Here is an 18,322-nt window from a genome sequence, read left to right as displayed (position 1 = left end):
ACTTGGCTTTGCACTGCACAGAGCCTCTTAGGAATGATTAGCTGTTGCTTTTCAATCCACGTTGCACTGTTCTGATAGAATTAACTCATTAGCAGATGAGAGTACATGGAATAAAATCATATACCTGTATTGAACAATCTCCATCATATTTTAGCAGATTTTTTTTGTGTGCGGTTTCTCTCTGGGAAATATGTATATATTCTGTTTCTAGATCAAAAGACATGCAAGCTTTTTCTCTTTGGAATAGATATGTCTAATGTGTTATGCCACTAGTGCGTGAAGGCCTTGTTTGTTGTGGTTTTTTAAGGGGTCAACTTGTTGACGTCATTAACAAAACTCACCAGCAGAGAGGAGAAAGTCCTCGTTTGACGGTAGCGTCCGCTTTGACCAATGGGAGCACCCCATTTTACCCAAACCCCGCCTTCTACCTGCTCCGATTGGCCAGCCCCGCGTTCCATTACCCTTCATCCGCTTGCACTCCTCCTCCAGGGAACAAGGTAACTCTAAGGAAGAGGAGAAAGCTTATTCTGACTTACTGTTCGACAGTGGGGCACTTAATCTGCATGCAAAAGTGAATTTTGTTGTATTTGTAGAAGAAACGCCGCAGAAGACGACGAGGGAATACGAGGTGAAAACGGCGAAAAGCGAACGCGGAGGAGCAGGTACGTGAAGGGGCCGCAGGTGTGTTTGCCGTCCTCAGTTTCGGTTGTCAACCTGTCAAACTGTTGCCTTTGTCCCTACCCGACGTGGAAAATATTTTGCGACATAAATGCATCACTTCAGAATTATATTTGCACATGTTCTGTATGCTTTTAGATGTTGATTTCAGGAGATTGTTAAATAACCGTTCGCGTAACACTCACTGACCTAACTGGTCATTGAATGCATCACTTTCACATTGACATTTACATTTTATTTGGGTTTAATGTGTTTACTAAAACACCATGCATTTAAGTCGGTGTTAATCAACAATGAATATTTAAGGAAGTGTTCTTTATTTTGGGAAGCTTTTAGTTTTTGATGAATTTCCTGCTATTGTACTTTGTATGAGTACTTTTAAACACCACTAAATCCGTTTTATATGATCACTCATTGTACCTAATGATTTGAACTGTAACTTTAAAATCAAGCTGAGATTTTTGACTTACCTTGCACCCATAGAAATATGATCTCACAGTTATTACGCTATAATTTATAATTGACCTAATTTAGAGTAGCTGAAATGTCCCCATAAGAACAATGGTTCCCCATTCCGACATAATTAGTCCTTTGTCTTACATAGGTGTTGATGATTTGACCTTTAGGGACATAATTACCACTCCCTATTTCCAACAGTACGTAACAGATTGTATTGTTTGCCAGTGTCCCTTGAACTCAGTTCTACTTGTTTCAAATGGATCCATGGTTCTGAATTATGCACTGGGGAGGCCTTTCAACCTAATGACGGTGGACTATGTTTTATTAAAAGCTGGAACAAAAGGCATGAATGCCTCGGGAAAGCGGACACTGGTGTTTTGTCCCGGGTCCTGAAACGTAAGCACTCATGCAGCGCCTGGTCCCTAACGGTGGGAGTGGGGACGAGCACACTGGTCCTCACTGTTCTGTTATCATTGCGGGGTGCTAACTCCTATCGCTGACCTGAGCTGACCTGAGTTCTGCATAGGTCTGCTCAGGTGAAACTTGCAAGGAGGTTGTCTGCAGTCTATTGCAAACAGAACTAGTTAACATGGCACAACAACCTGTCTCCAATTGCTCGCAGAAGATTACCAAGCTGTCTAGCTAATTGAATATATCCTACCATGAACCTACAGTAATGCTCCCACAAACGTCAAGTATGAATAATGGTGTTGTTAAATAGTGTGAAATCAATTTTCATCGGATCATACTGGACAGATAGATGATGCAACTTCTACGCCATTTACTGAAAGTGGAGCATCAGAAACTTTTGCCACAGCTCCGCTTGTAAACACTTGCCGCACATTTATCTTCCCGATAGCTTGATGGTCTGGCGTTTGCGTGTGTGTTTGTACAGGCAGAAATATGAAGAAAGGACTCTGGAAACAAAAAGATGGCCTTGCAAATTGAAGGGCGGAGACTAGGGGGACACAAAAGGCATCACTTCAATTTGCCTTGGGCGTTGACACAAGAGATGTGTCTTTTTTTCTCTGTTATCCTCAAAGGAGCAAAATAGTGAGTGCATGCTGTTCTTGATGATCTACTGCAGAGATGAACTGCAACGACACCCGGCAGACCTCTGAGACGATTAAAAGGCGAGCTTTGGCTCCAAGGGTTGCCTTTCAAGTTCAAGCGGTTCGCAGTCAAATTTGCATTCGTAATGGTTTTTTTAGTGATAAGTGAATTCCACGATGCGTTTTGCACGTCGTGTCCGGGCAATTAAATTATTATCAGCGAGCATTATGTCACGTTTAACCTGCCGATAAAACTGGTGCCACCATTTTAAATCTTCACTTTCACCCTTCAGTGAAATAAAGCTGTGTCACGCTGGTGAATAAACCCAGGTGCTTACTTTTTTTTTTATATCAAGTTTTTTATTTTTATTAAGTCAGAGAGAGCGAAGGCTGACCAAAGTCCGTCAAACACACAAGGTGTAATGATGTTATGGTTTTGTCACTGCTTGGAAAAGGAGATGTGTTTGTGTGACATCATTTTAGGTAGTTTCCCGTAAGAAGATAAAGTTGTGTAAGCTTGATTCAGTATCAGGAAGTGTGAGCAAGTTCAAAACAGGTAAACATTTTTTCTTCGGGGATTAATAAGTGATAGGGAACAGTGGAAGGAAAATGATTCACTGTGTTCTTATAACTCTCATGAAAACATATTTTTTGCCATTTTGACAAACATTTTTTAATATAATTCTTGTTTTGCAGTAATCACATTTCATTGTTTTTAAATGCTGCTTAATTCTCATTGTTTCCGCGATTATTTCCAACGGGCTGTAAAATGCTGCGTCATTATGGTTTGCTAATTAGTATCCGCATAAATGTGTGTCTTTGAATCAATTCTAACTCCGACACTCTAACTGGCTGGAAAATATGTTCAGACTAAGCTCCACGCTAGCATTTCAGGAGCTCCGATGTGTCATTGCCACACTCTGCTGCTCTGCAGGCTCGTCTTCATCATCCTGTCACTCATGTGCACTTGTGACTTATTGTCAGAGCCTCTCCGGGCCTCATGGCTCAGACGTGATGGAGATAAATGGCAGCCATAGGTTATCACTCAAAGACCCCCCCCCCCCCAACCCGAAAGTGCATGCTTATTTGTGTGTGCCTGTTGGCACCACACCTAAACTTTTGTTTGGAGCCGTAGGACTGTCATCGCGATACGTCGGTGTCATATGTCAACGACTAAGTGTGTGCGCGTTTACCTTTGCATTTTTCCATTTGGAAACATTAGTTGACATCCTTCCTGGTTCGTTCCAATTTTCCATCAGGAATTATTGTTAAGTGAGTCTACCCATTCCATAGTCTAACAATCATGTTTAAACATTTGAATTAACATTTGAGAATTCGAGGCTGTCATTCATGGTAAATCTTTGCTGTCACTAACACTCATCCGTGATGTCACAAAACACACTTGTGAATATAGAATCTAGTCTACTGATTGATCTTTCAGGGTCTTTTTTATTGTTGCTATTTCACTTGAGATCAGACGGCAGAGCTCCTCTTCATCCTTTGTGTGCTCGTGTGAGAGATGATGAGAGAAAAGCAATTGTGGCTTCAGTGCGTGCACCATGTGTGCCCGAGGAGCCTCTCAGGTTGCATGGAGCTAATGAAAAGCTCTGTTTGTGTGATGGATGTATTGCGTTAGATAATATGACTAATAAAAGATTCCTGGTAAATGTCACACTGGTGTACAAGCACATCGAGTATGTATGTGACCTACTGGCAAATGATGAAGTAAATGTCAAATTGTCTGTTTTTCACCATCGCAACAGGTGCCAAAGTCCACAATGTGTCAAACATTTGTTTCTCTTCAATTTTAATCTGCGTCATTTGCTTTGCACTATTTAAGGTAGCCCCCCTCCCCCGCCTCCTCTGACACTCTTCCCCTTCTTCATGGTTGCAAAACCTGCAGCGGCCGCTATAAAAAGGAGCCCATTGTGAGCCAAAATGCCCTGATGCACCATAGAGATAAAGAGTATTACTACATTTTTAGCATATTTACACAGTACCACTCCACGTGTCATATATCTGGGGATGCACTGATAGCTGTCGCCGATACCAAGTACCGATACTTTGCAATGCCGTGTTGTCTTACAATAGTGAAGGCAATGTGTTTTATTGCAATAACACAAAACAATTTTTTTTTTTTTTAATTGACCAAAGCATAGGTTTCACAGGAATATAAATCTTATCTTCATATATTTTTTTTGCAAATAAACGTTAGCATGACCTTCCAGCTTGAAATTTGTTGAACTTGTTTTACAGCAGCATCCCTCCAGCTGGTAAGAACGATACCCCTGTACAATCGGTGTAACCGAGCGCTCCTAAACACGCGTTGGCCAAACGAGCAGTGACGCCTGTTTTATTTTATGCAAATGAAGCATTACTGTGTCTGCCGTCAGCTGCTTGCGACATTGTACAACAGGACAGGGATGCTTTGTACAGCCATCGTGTTTCATCGGTTCCATTTCTCCTCTGTAGAACTGCACCCAAGATCAGGAACTAAAGTGTCATTGATGAACTATAATATGAAAAGTCTGAAGTGCTGGCTTGGACTGCTGACAGCGTGTCCTCAGGGACTGCGGAAGAGTGAGACTCAAGAACAATAGTGCTTGTTTTCTTCCCTTCACTGTAACATTTTTCTGTAATGATGGAGTCTTTTCCCATCTTTGAGTAGGAAGTGGGTCACTTGCTGTTGTTTTTTTAGTCCTGCGGTGTTTGTCCCGAGTCTCCTGCTGGGGTCATCTGGTCTTCTGAATGTTATTTTAACCCCTCACTCAGTTTGTCCTTTCACACGTTCCGGGTGTTTTTGTTCTCAGGCAGACCTTGTTTATTTGTCTTGAATGATATATTGTTCGAAACCATTTCCTGTACAAATGTAGTAAGTATTTTAACCATGTCGAACCGGTTCCTCTTGATGTTGGTTGGGTGCGTCCTCAATTACTTTTCATCATGGTTTTTGCCAAACCAATGAGTGCTTGGCAGGGCACACCTCCTTTGTTGGCAGATGATTTTTTTTTCCCCCAAACCAATGCCATGACTTCTATCTGTATTTCTAGTGTAAAGGAATGTCTACTGATAAAGTAAGCATGAAAAGATCAGATTACTACATCCCCCAAAAAGTCCCGTGGGGTCCATAATGCAAAAGTAATTGCTGAAAAGTCATTTGAAGGTTATCAGCGGCACAGGTCAGTCTTCTGGCAAATCTGAGTAAGCGTAGTATAAATCCTGGTTAATAGTTAAGCGGCCAGGCTTACAGAATGCTTGATTGTGTGATATCTAAAGTCTAATGGGACCACACAATCGCTGTAAAGGTTGGATATCGTCATGTGTTTGTGCTGGATGGAGGGCAGGAATGTCGAGCTTATTAGAGTGTGACAGCAGATTTTAAGACGGCAGCGTGAGCACTGCCTGGCAACACAAGGTCCATCCAATCACATGGCAACTAGACCTTCCCTAAGACTACAACCTTCCACCTTTCTCTTCTTTTCTCTTTGGACATGGACAATAGGAGTGCCATGTCCTGCGGAAGACTCAGTTCGTGTTATGTCATTGATTTTTGGGGAAATGTCATTTTCACGAAGAGTAAACCTAAAGAGGTCAAGGCCATCCGGTTCCCAATTTGGAAACAATCTCGGCCACTTCGTGAGAAAGTGTTGTTAGTATTGTGGTTAAGAAGCACGCCACGCGATGATCCTCCTTTCTCCACCTCTAGTATGTTGTCCATCCACATTTTCAGCCACTGTGGGTGCGTTTAAAATGACATTGAGAAAGTAGGCTAGGATGACGCTGGCTCTGGCAATGTTAATAATTAAAAGAGGGCAATGATAATAACACAGGAGTTGAACGTTGCACAGGCTTTAGTCATGACTCTCTTAATGACTGGGCGTGCAAAAGAAAAAGAAAAAAAATATGTCGTACATATTTATCATTAATCTTTTGAGATTTTTGGTGGGGGTGGTGCAGGCCTCCAGAGGTCACCCGTCCACTCAGCCACCCCCCGCTTCCTTCTTTCTCCTCCTCCTCCTCCCCCCTCCTGCCTTGGCCAGTCTCCATGTGCCGGGCTCAGGACCTTGAGAATGAATGGCGCCCGGGCTGTGCTCCGTCTTTGAAGCCAGCCAGGAATGCGAGGCCTCTTTTTTTTCTTTCTCTCGCTCTGTGTTGTTCAGCGCTAACGTGAAATATTCCCTCTGCTGCTCTCATTGTGCACGGCAGAGCCAGACGTCATCGGCCGACCAATCGCTGGCCCCCACTAGGCAGACACGGGTCGCAGAGAGAGGGGTGGGGTGCTCTGAGGGAGAAGGCACTCTCTGGAAGTCTTCCCTCTTAATGTCGTGTTCGCCTGGTTACTTGGCGCTGTCGCCTCCTGGACTAAACGTTGGGAAAGTAGAATGGCCAATCTTGATTTTTCTCTTTTGGAGGGCACGTGGACATTTTGTGCTTGAGCAGGCCCAACTTTGAAACTTTAGGTAAGTTTTGTATTGTTTTACACCATCAGGTGCCTTTCTTTCTCCATGCAGTTCTGTGGTTGCTTGTTATGTTTTGTCTCAGTTGCGTGTGGGGGTATTTGTCACCCCGTTTGTGCCTCACCCCCACTTTACTCCCCTTCTCTGTACATTGTGTCGCTGCCTGTCCCCTCCATCACTTCCACTTGAGCGCTCCCGTGTTTTGGAGCCTCTCTCACTCGCTCTCACTTTGCCTCCGGACTTGCAGATTCGGAAGGCCTTCATGAAATCCACTTGAATCATTTAGTTTGAACACATTTGGCTTTTTTGTCTCTATACAAGGATCATCTAAGTTTTCTTTTCTTTGCTATTTCTCGGCCACTTGTGTGTGTGTGTTTTTTTTTTTTTTTTTTTTTAATTGGCAGTTTCCTGACTGGAAAAGACATAAATTAGCTTTTAAGACTTTTAAGAAGTTGTGTTGAGTAGCTGTTGATTTACCCTCAACCAGTCTGCAGTCGAAAGTAAGAAACTTGACAATAGCTACATGCAAGTCCACATTAATAAATCAGAATTTAGTTTAAAGATTTTAAAATAAATAAAATTCCGATTCTTGTCCACATGTTAATATCCAAATACTTCTAATACTTACAAAACATTTTCAAGCATCTTACTGCTTACATGTTGATGTACAGCTAAACTGCATACAAAGGTGTTTCTAAAATATGTCATTTTTTAAAATACCAGCCAAAACATGAACATAAAAAGATGCTACATAACTGATGCACACATCTCTTCCTGTTAGCATCATTCAAAGTGCATTGTCCCGATGAACTGGTTGACTCGTCGTTGATGACGAGCACACAGATCATGATGACAACACAATAATTGTAATGATGCTGGCATGAAGCCGCTCGTTAACTTGCAGAGGTATATTTCACAACCACGGCTTTGAGGCTCAGATCACAGTAAAATACATGTTTACCTGGTCTACTTAGTGATTTCGTGTTCCAATGAAAAAATACAGGTGACGTATTACAGGGAGGGCAACAATGCCTTTTAAAGAGGCATTAGGTGTCACATGAACATTCCTGTTGTGCACTGGAGTTCCGCGGAATCCAGAGAATGTTTTCACGTTTGTGCTGCAACGTGCTCAAGGTCTAATTAGAGGCCCGGTTGATGCAAAGTATCAGGGAAACTCCCTTAAACAGGTGATTAATTGTTTTGACCTCCAAAACCTAGTATGTTGATTTTAACGATGACTCATAAGCTTGGTTTGTGGGCCAAATAATATTTCAGTCTAATAGCTGGTCTCCATTTTTGTTTTCTTCTGCAGGTACTTAAGAGCAGACAATTCCCAGAGGATTTGAATAAGCCAGGAGGGGGTGGGAAAATGACCTAATTAGCGAGCGACCTACCTGTGCGCTGCACAACCTTGTGTAAATGTGTTGGTGGCACTTTGGCCAGTTGCAAGACAGATGTCACTGCACTCGGAAGTAAAGCTCCCCTTTTTCATCCTGGACATCTGCAGCGTTATTCCATGGATTCCTACAGCTTCCACTTTGAGAGAATGAGCAACGTGGACCTGCATCCTCTGAGCATGCCCGTCAGCCGGCTCTCCCCAGCCAAGTCCAACAGCAGCATTGTGGAACAACTTGCTCACCACCAGCACGGCAAAGGAGACTCCGCCTACAGCTCCTTCTCTGGGGGCTCCACTGCACCAGACTACCCGCCTTCACTTCACTTCCCAGACGACCTGCAGTCCAGCTCTTTCAGCCACTATGCTGAACTTAAATATTTAAAGTCCATTTGTCATCCCAACCAGGTTCTGCAGTCGAACGTAAAAACCATGGACCAGTTGTACCGATCTATGGAGGTCATCTCACAGAACTATCGCAATAGTACCCATATCCAGAATGGCAATGGCAATTTCCATACCAATGACAAATCAACACCACGGGTGGCTCCTCGGGCTCCGTCCCTAGCCGATTACCCTTCCATTGGTCCTCCTCCAATCCCAGCACGACAAGATCGTTTCACAGCTGCTAAAAACTCAGAGAACAACAATGGTCAACACAGCACTGACCCTCAGCAGTCCAGACCCCATAATCATCATCATCCACTCCCTCACAGAGTAAATGTCCCTCAAATGGGTACAGCTAAGCCAGAGACTAGTACCTCTGTCATTAGTCCTGATCGAAGGCCAGTGCCAGCAGGGGAGATCCTGCAGCTGCCAAGCTACCGCTCTCACGTTCCCTCTTACGAACAAAACAGAACGTCCATAAACCCAGCTCATCTTTGCATCACCGACAACAAAGCTCTCTCCAATCAGCAGAAGGCAACAAACTTCCCCAGACAATTACCTCCCAAAGGCCAGTCGGAGCACTTGAAGCCCAGGCAGCTATCAAGCGGTCATGGATGCAGCAGAGAGGATCTGCGCAAGGTCGACGGTGTCAGTGGTGAGTTTGAGAGTCCACGAAAAAGGGCGCATTCTGCTTATGATTGGATTGGTTCGGAGCCAGCTCGTGGTCATAGCCCTTGGAATGCAGGTCAGGCAGGCTTTATCAACAGCAGCATCCAGCATAAGGGTCAGTTCTACTTTGTCACAGGCGTATGTAAACAATCGGAAGCCAGAATGAGAACGCACTCTGCGTCTGTGATTGGGTGCGAAGCTGCCAGTGAATGCTCCACTGTCTTGGAAAGACCTCAGCCAAAAGAGAGAGAAAGATGTCACAGCACAATGGAAAATTTATTTATACCTATAAACGAGGTCCTGGATGAAAGGGACACCCAGAGTCTAATCCCAAGAGGTTCCGATCAGGAGAATCACAAAGCCGCCCCGTTTTCAAAACGCTCCTCTCGGAGTTGGGATTCCTTTGAAGAACTTGACACAGAGAGTCGAGAGATTGGGCGCCACACTACCAACAATCCCATATTTTACTGCGGGCCTGAGAACATCTCCCCACATTCGACTTTACAAACAAAGGAGGTCTCCTCATTGGCTGGCAACCAAGCAACCGACCAGCCTAACCGGGAGGAGCAGGCAAAGAGGGGGAAAAGACAACCACTGACAGATGTAGCAAGTGATCGGATAAGCAAAGAAACAACACCGCTTCTCTACCATCTCACTGAAGCTAACAGGACAACGATGCAGTCCAAAAAGGATGCTGAATTTGCCGCGAAAGATGACGAAGCATGTGTCAGAGATGCGTCCATTACGAACGGGAGACCTCCACAGGCGGACGTGACCGAGAATGATTCTCGGGGAGTCATCTCTGTTGCCTGTAACACCCTGGATGAGTCCTATAAAAAGTACTACAAAGAGAGACTTAAGGACGCCCAGTCTAAAGTCCTGAAGGAGACGTCGTTTAAAAGAAGGGATCTGCAACTGGCATCAGCGCATCGCTCCAGGCCGAAACCTGAGCTGAGACCTCCGGTGATTCACGCTTTCTCCTCATCGCAAGATTCGGAGACGTCCACAGACACCCTCACCCCATCTGTAGCCTCTGAGGAGACCGAAAGAGGGAGCATAGTGGAAGAGGTCAGACAGAGTCCTGATCAAACCAACACAGAGATCGAAAATAGGAGGTCTGCAAACGTGGCTCAGCCCCAGGTGCCCTCACGAATCGGCGGCCGCAAACGATTGACTCCGGAGCAGAAAAAGATGTGCTACTCTGAACCGGAGAAGCTCCACCAGCTTGGCGCCGGCCCCAGCCACTTGGCCTGTCGTTCCTTTAGCAACGAAAGCGACGGCCTGTTTGCGCTGGACAGTGAGTGCCAGGATCACGTGCAACCTGGAGAGCAGGGGCTGGTGGCAGCACGGAGGAAGCTCTTTGAGACTCGGGGTCGTGCCCTTTCTGCCTCAAGCGCCTCAAGAACAAACCTGAAGCACCTGCAGCACAACGCCCTGGTGGCATATATGGAGCGTAAGACAGGCCAGAAAGTGGCGGAACCCCAACAGACGGGTCTTCAGCTCCCAATACCCCCCAGACAGAGGCACTCTCTGGGAGAGAGACCATTCGACTGGGGTCCCAGGCCAAGTACTGAGGCCAATCACATCAAAAAGAAACCCAACAGACCCCAGTCTGCAGGACGCGTTTTGGATTCCTCCACCAGTTCCATCAGGTATAATAGGAGACAGAATGGAAAGTTTGGGTTTTTCTTTTTGCATGACTATTTGGTATTTTTCCACTCAGGCACACCCAGTTCTTCTCAGCACAAGCCAATTCCGACCATCCCTCAGTGCAATCAAACCAATCCAGATGGAAGGAAAGACAATATCCATCCCCTGGGATGTATGCCTCCATGGAGAGTCTCTTGGATCAAGCAGAAGAACCTACAATTTTCAGGAACAGATCCATATCCACACCACATGCATTTCAGGTAGGGGAGTCTTTTTTTTTACCCTCTTCTGACTATGTTAGGAATTAAAGAAATTCACTCAAAACATTTTTGTCTCTGGTCTAAAGGGACAGAACATTGACGATGATCAGGAATCAGTGAATTCCAGTGAAACCTCTAGGTATGTATCAGCGCTCGAGTAGAATTCTAAGTATTATCTCCAGACTTTGGCAAATCAACATTCATTTCAAAGAAATAATGATGAGGAAAAAATTGCATCTCTAATGTTTGAATGTCATTTCTAGTGTCCACAAGCGTATGAACGCAACGCCTGAGGCCCAGCAGCAAAAGCGTGTGATAGCCCACCGAGGGAAATCCATGGAAGAACTGGGAGCATCCAAGATAACAAAGATGTCGGCTCTGAGTAAGAGTTCCGAACAGCTGGATCAAGAGGGCCGAGACGTGAGGAACCTTTCATTCTTTGCTGAGGTCAGCGAAGCTCAGGGGAACCAAAGTGGGAGGAAGAAGTATCCAGCGGAAAACCAAACAGATGTTTCTGACCTGAAGGGACAGACGCAGAGAAAGAACATCTTGAAACACAACTCTGACCCGGTAGATGGGGAGGATATTGGACTTAAGCCCACAACAGGAAGAAGATCCTTAAGTAGATCCCACTCCCCGACTTCTTGCCTGTCCTCTAAGGGCAAAAGGCAATCTTCTGGATCTTGCAGTCCTCCCACAGATAAGTTCCTGTCCAGCAAACCTCCCATCGAGGCGCCTTCTTACCGGCATTCCCCGAGAAGCCAAGAAACCAGTGAGAGGGAGGCGAGGTCCATCGTGTCTTCCGCCACACAGATAAATCCACTTTGTGAAAACAGACCGAGCTCTAGGTGAGATTTGCCAAATCAAAAAAAAAAATTTCACAGCTTTAGAAACTAATCCATGGTGACCTAGTTCATAATTGTTGTACTGTGGGATTAAAGGGAACCTGTTATTCTTTAGGAGGGGGGGGGTGACTAGTACCTTGAGCTTTTGGAAAAAAAAATCAGTTCTTGCCATAAATAGGTGATATTCATCATATTTCTTCCTTTCAGGGCTGTTCGCAATTCTTCCCAACAGTCAGTGGTTGAACCAGACAAGGACATCCTACCGCTTGCTCACGAAGTGTCCCTGAGCTGCGGCGTGACCACAGATCCGTCCTCATGGATTCTGCCTCAAGAGCAGGACGTTCAGACTCCGGACTCTGTTTTCGACGAGCCTGCCATTTTGTTCCCTCCTTCCCAGACGAGCAAAAGTGTTTCCGATCAGCAGATGGCAGAGGAGAAAGACTCCAAAACGGAATACAATGAGTCAAGAGAGAATTCCGTTGAGGAGAGACCTACATTAGAGGGAGAAACGGCAAGTTTGGCAAGTCCCTCCAAGAGACCATCGTGGGAGGAGCTGGTGGAAGCCGTGGTTAATGCGGACCAATCGCTGGCCCCCGCGCTCTATCCGTTAACCAATCGTAAGACGGCGCTGATGCTGATGGAGCAGCTGCTGTCTGAAGACACGTTGCTGATGGAGGAGCACTACAAAAAGAAACAGGAACAGAAGGGAGCTGCACAAAGGTCAGTAAGCTGGAACAGAAAATGTGCAAATAGTTCGGTTTTCCTCCTACTTGGTCTTCTAATGAGAATTTCCACAACTGTCTTGTGTTTCTTTATGAAACACTAGAGTTGTGCTCAAAGACGACGGGGGGGGCCGTGTTCCTTTGTGTGGCGTCACGTGCTCCGTCCGGCACACCTGCATATCTGCTTACTGCAGTACTCGCACTCGGATTTCTGCAAACGCAAGCACGCGTGCAGACGTAGTGAGTGAGTGAGAGAGATTGAAATGAAACTTTTGTAAATAAAGATTTTTTTTTTTTACAGTTGTGAGACCGAGCCACCTCTGTCACCCGATGGCCTTACAGCTGCATGTGGAGAGATTTGCAGCACAGATGACCTCGCTGACAAGAAGGTCAATATGAAGCGACAAAACGGAGCTCAGACAACATCTTCCCAAATGATTCACAGTGTGAACATTTGCGTTGAAAATCGATCTCCCATTGCAGAGCATGCTGGTGTGCTACATTGAGGAGCGCCTGCGCTCACTGGAGGAGCCGCGGGGCGAACTCCAAGCGGATATCCAGGAGAACACGGCCCACGGCGAGGCTCTGGAGGCTCTGGTCCGCGAGCGCTGTTTGCCTCTGGAGCTGGAGAGGTACAACTTGTTCATCGGGGACCTGGAGAGGGTGGTCAGCCTGCTCCTGTGCCTTTCCGCCCGACTGGCCAGGGTGCAGAACGCTCTGAGCACGGTGGGCCAGGACACGGACGCGGAGGAGAAGGTGAGGATCTTTCAATGAATGAAATCGACTCCAAATCAACAAACATTTTAGCACAATAATCCGGATGTGAAAATATTTGCATCGTCAACTGCACTATAAAAGCCAGCTGTGTTATTATGAGCCCATATGAGTGTTAACTACTCACGTGACTTGTGCTGTGGACACTGTGGACAAACCCGAGGGCTCGCCCTTAAGATCTTCCTCGTGATCAAAATAAGATGCGTGTGCATTCTTGCTCAACTTGCAAGAGGTGGCCGGCCTTTGTACTTAAGTTTCAGTGTGGATATTATCTCAGGCTTTTTATATTTCAGAATCTACACGACAGTCCAGACAAACTATCCAAATTAAAATTCCCGCATTGAGCTGACTGAAGCGTCAGCATAAAAGTGAGAGTTTGCTCTCTCCTTCTGTCATGTTGACTTTGGAACAGCAAACACGCCTGCGAGGTGAAGGGCAGCTTTTCTCACCGCGTGGAATGCAAAAAATGCCAAGTTCATGCTTCTTAGCGTTATCTTCTCGGGTTAGGCCTAATGATTTATGCGTCACGATCATTACTCCAAACGGGCTCATGACATCAGGTTCCATCTGAGCTCAGTTCCAGGCTTCATTTCCTCATACGTGAATGAAACGTGTTATCAAACATGCTGACTATCCGGCGGGCTCGTCGTGTGGCCGTTATCAGCATCCCGGCTGTTTACACTCACTCACTCCCTCACCGAAACTCCTGCGGCTCACTGGTTTCGGTGACATTTGCATCATCCCTGCCCTCTGTTGAAACAAGACACTACTGCACCTCCCTTTAAGGCACTTAGCTTTATCCCTGACTACACAGTGAACTGCTTTACACGATGATAATGATTTCTTTTTTTTCTTTACATGTGTCCACAGCATTTCAGTCAAACCAAACAATTCTTATTGTGGACTTTCTTAGAAACCAAATTAGGCGTGTGTATACTGTACATAAAAGTGAACAGGCACACGTGGAGACAGAAGGAAGTCATATATATTATATGGATGAAATATAAAAACATCTTGAGACGTTATAGCCAAAATTTACTAAAAGTAAAATATAGTAACCACTCACCCAGGCTTCATTACATGTGCTAACATAGTCTCTCCATGTTTGTTAGCAATCACTGGAAAGCCGTCACCGTCTCCTGTGCAAGCAGCGGGAGGATGCAAAAGACCTGAAGGACAACCTGGACCGACGGGAGAGCTTGGTGTCTACCTTCCTGTCCCGCCAGCTGAGCGACGAGCAGGTGCGCGACTACCGGCGCTTCGTGCAGACTAAGGCCTCGCTGCTCATCCGCCGCAAGGACTTGGAGGAGAAGACCAAGCTCGGCGAGGAGCAGCTGGAGGCCCTCGCCAAAAGTCTCTGAGGGCGGACATTTTGTTTAGGTAGCATGCACATCTGCAAATCTTGCTGACACTTTTCATCCTCGCTGTGCCTTGATTTCAGCATCGCGTTTACTAGCTTGAGTATAGTTCCGTTCTATCTCCACAGGAGGAGCCCACTAGTCTCTCGCACAGCGAGACTGCAAATAATGAAGCAGAAATCATAACAGAACGAGTCACGTGTAAATCAAGGCACTCAAAAACCAAAAGAAAAAGGTGAACGGTAACAAAAAAAGCACTTTGTGACAGTCCAGAAATGCACATTTCTTCATTTGTAAATCAGTCTTACTCCATCTGGCAACAACGCATTTCTTTTCCCTTCTTTGTCCGCTATTACGAAGAATATTTTTTAAATTTCAAGGTACGTTAAGGACTGTGTGCAAATGCAATTGTAGCAAAAAAAAGTGATGAATTGAAGTGGAACCCCTGAATTTGAACAAGCTGTTCTAGTTTCAAAACAAACTTGGGCATAGGAAGGCAGGTAAAAGGAAATTGAAGCCATCCTATTTTAATTAACTGCACAGGCAATGTCTTTAGCAGCAGTAACAAGTAGAAACAACAAATACTGCGTCATAAATCTAAAGTACAGAAAAATACTCAAGATGCTCCACTCTCATAAATGTTCAACTTCTGAGGTTCCACTGTAAGAAATAAGATTTCATCCTCAGCGTGCATTGGTTACTTGATACTTGAAGTATAGATTTTGACAAACCTTTAGTTACTCACAGAATTCCATCATTTTAAAAAATCATGTTTTAACTTCCACAGATGGATGTGTGAATGTAGTATTTGCTGTGGTAGTTTGTGAACAATATTCATGCCGATGTCATGAATGGATCTGAACTCTTGATCGTCCCTCAGGAAATGACCTGAAAAGAAAACGCACATCCGATGTGTGCTGTGGACTATTTTGTATCATATATTTATGTTTTAATTCAAGGTTGTGGTTGAAGCCACAAAATGGATTCCGTTTCCCAGTGGCCCTAAGAACTTTACTTCTTTTTCTTCTTCAGTCTTGCTTTGTTGTGACATGCGGAGGCAGTTCACAAATTTTGACATCACAAATGTTTCACCCCCTGAGTCACACGTGCCTGTTTGGAGTTGTAAATTCCACTTTTGTTTGTCTTGCCGTCAATAAATTAAGAACCTTTCCCTTTAAATTTCACGTGATAATGTATATTTATTTGTTTTTTTTGTGTCATAAAAGTAGTTCAGTGGGAAGCCTTTGGAGGATTATTGAGGTCTTGTGCTCCCTCTGCTGGAATTTCATTGTACTTACACTCAAACTAGTTTACATTTACATAAAAATCTCAAATAAAAAAAAAATGATTTAGAAATTATCATAGTTCGCCAATCCCAAAAATCCTTTAATTAATAAAAATGTGAAAGACAAAAAAAAAAAGATGATTGGATGCCTTTGTAGTTGATATCACTCACTCAAATGGCATTTGCACCATTAAAATTTAGTGTGTGGAATTATCTGTTGATTAATCAGGTCTGCAACAATTTTCACCCAAAACTTTACTTCAACATTGTTCTTTGGCACGTAGGTACCACAGCAACAAAAAAAAAGAAAACCCCAAAAAAACTGCAGCCTCCCAGAACGAATTATGCAAATGCATCTGAAGCAAGTCGTTGCCTGAACGCAGTGTCGTGTCTTTGGTCCTGGGGCTCATCCCCCATCGAGTAGGACATGGGCCTTTGCTTGTGCTTCCTCCGTTGGGCCGACGTATGTGGCTGGAAGAAGCGACTTATGGAATGCAAACCCTTAGACAGCTCCGGGAAGATGTCAGCCTCCTCCGGTCTCTCAGAGCTTTGCTGGGATTTGGGTTCTCCTAACATCTCCCTGATGCTCTGTGCGGTGTCCCGGTGCAGGTAGTGGTATGCCCTTTTGCCGCCATTGTCCCGGACCTTTACGTCTGCACCGTACTCGCCCACCAGCACGACCACCACGTAGTCCTGTCGGTGCAAGGCGGCCACGTGTAAAGGCGTGTAGCCGCCGTAGGTTCTGGCGTTGACGTCCACGCCTGTGCCGCCTTTTCTGGACGTGTCCAAGATCTTCACCAGCATGTCACAGTTACCGCACTTGGCCGCCCAGTGCAGCGCGGTGAACCCTGACATGAAGTCCTGCTTCCCAGCAAGGTGGTGATCCATCAGGAGAAGTCCGTAGACCTGACTCCAGTGGCCCGAGGCGCACTTGACCAACCACTCGTGCTCGGATGGCTCCAGTGGGACTGCTGAGGGGATTCTGGACTCCTCTGACTCCTTGGCAGCAGTCTTCGTCTTACTTTGGAAGGGATCCGCTTTGGGAGGTTCATCTGGGTCCGGTTTCAGTTTGGGGACCTCGGCCTTGTTCATGGGGGGCATCCTCAGGGGCAAACCGTATGGTTTGGGAATATCTACAGTCACCGTTGGCTTGGGTCTCGTGTCGAAAAACATGCTCCTCTGCAAAGCTAGCTCAAAAGGAGAAAGCGTTCCTTTGCGTTCCTGTTCACGTTCCGCTGAGCTCTGTGAGTCCCCCACAGCCTCAGGTAGACCCTGCCTCTGTTCATCTGTTTCTTGGCTCGCTTCCTCATCCTCTTCAGCGCAACTCTTTAAATCCTGCTCCTTCTGCTCGGCTTCATGTTCCTGTCCAGAACGTCTCTTTGCCTTCACAGCAGTCTCAGATGGACGCTGCTCAAGATCACCTGTCTCAAGAATGTCCACTCCAGTCTTAGATGGGCTCACTTCCTCTTCCTGACAACTTGTGGACTCCTCCTCCTTCTTCTGATCACCTTTATATTCCTGTCCAGCATGTTCTTGCCCAGAGCAACTCGCAGTCTCAGGTGGACCCTGCTCACCTGTTGCAGGTTGTTCCTCTTCCTGTTGTGTCCCTACGTGGGAGCTCTGGTAGGCCTTCTTGAGCAGCACGTATGGTACGCCATCGTCGCCGCGTCTGACGTAGGCGACGCTGTTGACGAGGCTCTTGAAGAGTTCTCTGTTGCGGGCTTTCTCATCATGGTTGTCACACTCGAGCGCACCGTGAAAGCGCGCCAGCAGCTTGGCTTTACTCACACGGCCACCCTCGCACAGAATCACAGATACAATGCGCTCTCGGCTCAACGACATTGTTTTTCCCCCCGGAAATAAATGAAGAAAAAGAAAGACGCTGTGGGTGCACCTTGACCGGCTCCTCCTCCTGCCTACCTGCATCTAGGTGTGACGTGATATTTTACATTCAAACAGCAAGGCCCTTTTTTTTGACATCATAACTTTGAGATGAAGTACATTAAAGCACGTTTTATTTCAGAATACCTTGAAAATGACCTTTCAATTGTGAATGGTGTGATAGCGTTTTTTGATTAATAATGATCAAAAATCTACATTCCACATAAATAAGATATTTCAAGGGAAGTTTTTTTTTCTCCATTGTTTTAAACATGAAAATTGCCTCCATCCATAACGGATACCCAACACATGGTTTTGCATCCATTAACATTCGGCACCGCTTATCCTGCTTATCTTGACAGTGTCAATCAAAATATTGTGCAGGTAGGTGTACCCAATAAAATGGGCTACGTGTGGCATTTTTACGAGTTTTGCAAAAACATCACATCTTG

General features: G+C 45.4%; 2 protein-coding genes across 4 annotated transcripts; one reads left to right on the top strand and one right to left on the bottom strand.

Moving 5' to 3' along the window:
- The first annotated feature begins 482 nt into the window (after nucleotides 1-482).
- On the top strand, nucleotides 483-15,888 carry shroom1 (shroom family member 1). Of its 3 annotated transcripts, none has more exons than XM_037270003.1 (9): nucleotides 483-662; nucleotides 7,959-10,747; nucleotides 10,819-11,005; nucleotides 11,092-11,144; nucleotides 11,269-11,853; nucleotides 12,058-12,570; nucleotides 12,874-12,961; nucleotides 13,056-13,328; nucleotides 14,459-15,888. In XM_037270003.1, exons 2-9 carry the CDS (start codon nucleotides 8,163-8,165, stop codon nucleotides 14,705-14,707), a joined length of 4,533 nt encoding a protein of 1,510 aa, XP_037125898.1. In that variant the 5' UTR covers nucleotides 483-662; nucleotides 7,959-8,162; the 3' UTR covers nucleotides 14,708-15,888. The 3 variants fall into 3 exon arrangements, with proteins under 3 accessions (XP_037125898.1, XP_037125900.1, XP_037125901.1); XM_037270005.1 differs by having other exon boundaries at nucleotides 489-681; XM_037270006.1 differs by lacking the exon at nucleotides 483-662 and adding an exon at nucleotides 6,465-6,649.
- Nucleotides 15,889-15,910: 22 nt separating this feature from the next.
- Nucleotides 15,911-17,898, bottom strand: LOC119133836 (ankyrin repeat domain-containing protein SOWAHA-like). Its single transcript, XM_037270010.1, has one exon. It carries the CDS (start codon nucleotides 17,829-17,831, stop codon nucleotides 16,332-16,334), a length of 1,500 nt encoding a protein of 499 aa, XP_037125905.1. The 5' UTR covers nucleotides 17,832-17,898; the 3' UTR covers nucleotides 15,911-16,331.
- Nucleotides 17,899-18,322: the final 424 nt, after the last annotated feature.

The sequence above is a fragment of the Syngnathus acus genome, chromosome 14 (genome assembly GCF_901709675.1).
Source record: "Syngnathus acus chromosome 14, fSynAcu1.2, whole genome shotgun sequence".
Classification (NCBI taxonomy): domain Eukaryota; kingdom Metazoa; phylum Chordata; class Actinopteri; order Syngnathiformes; family Syngnathidae; genus Syngnathus; species Syngnathus acus.
The sequence above is the reverse complement of the archived record's forward strand: the minus strand, read 5'-3'. Positions and strand labels throughout refer to the sequence as shown.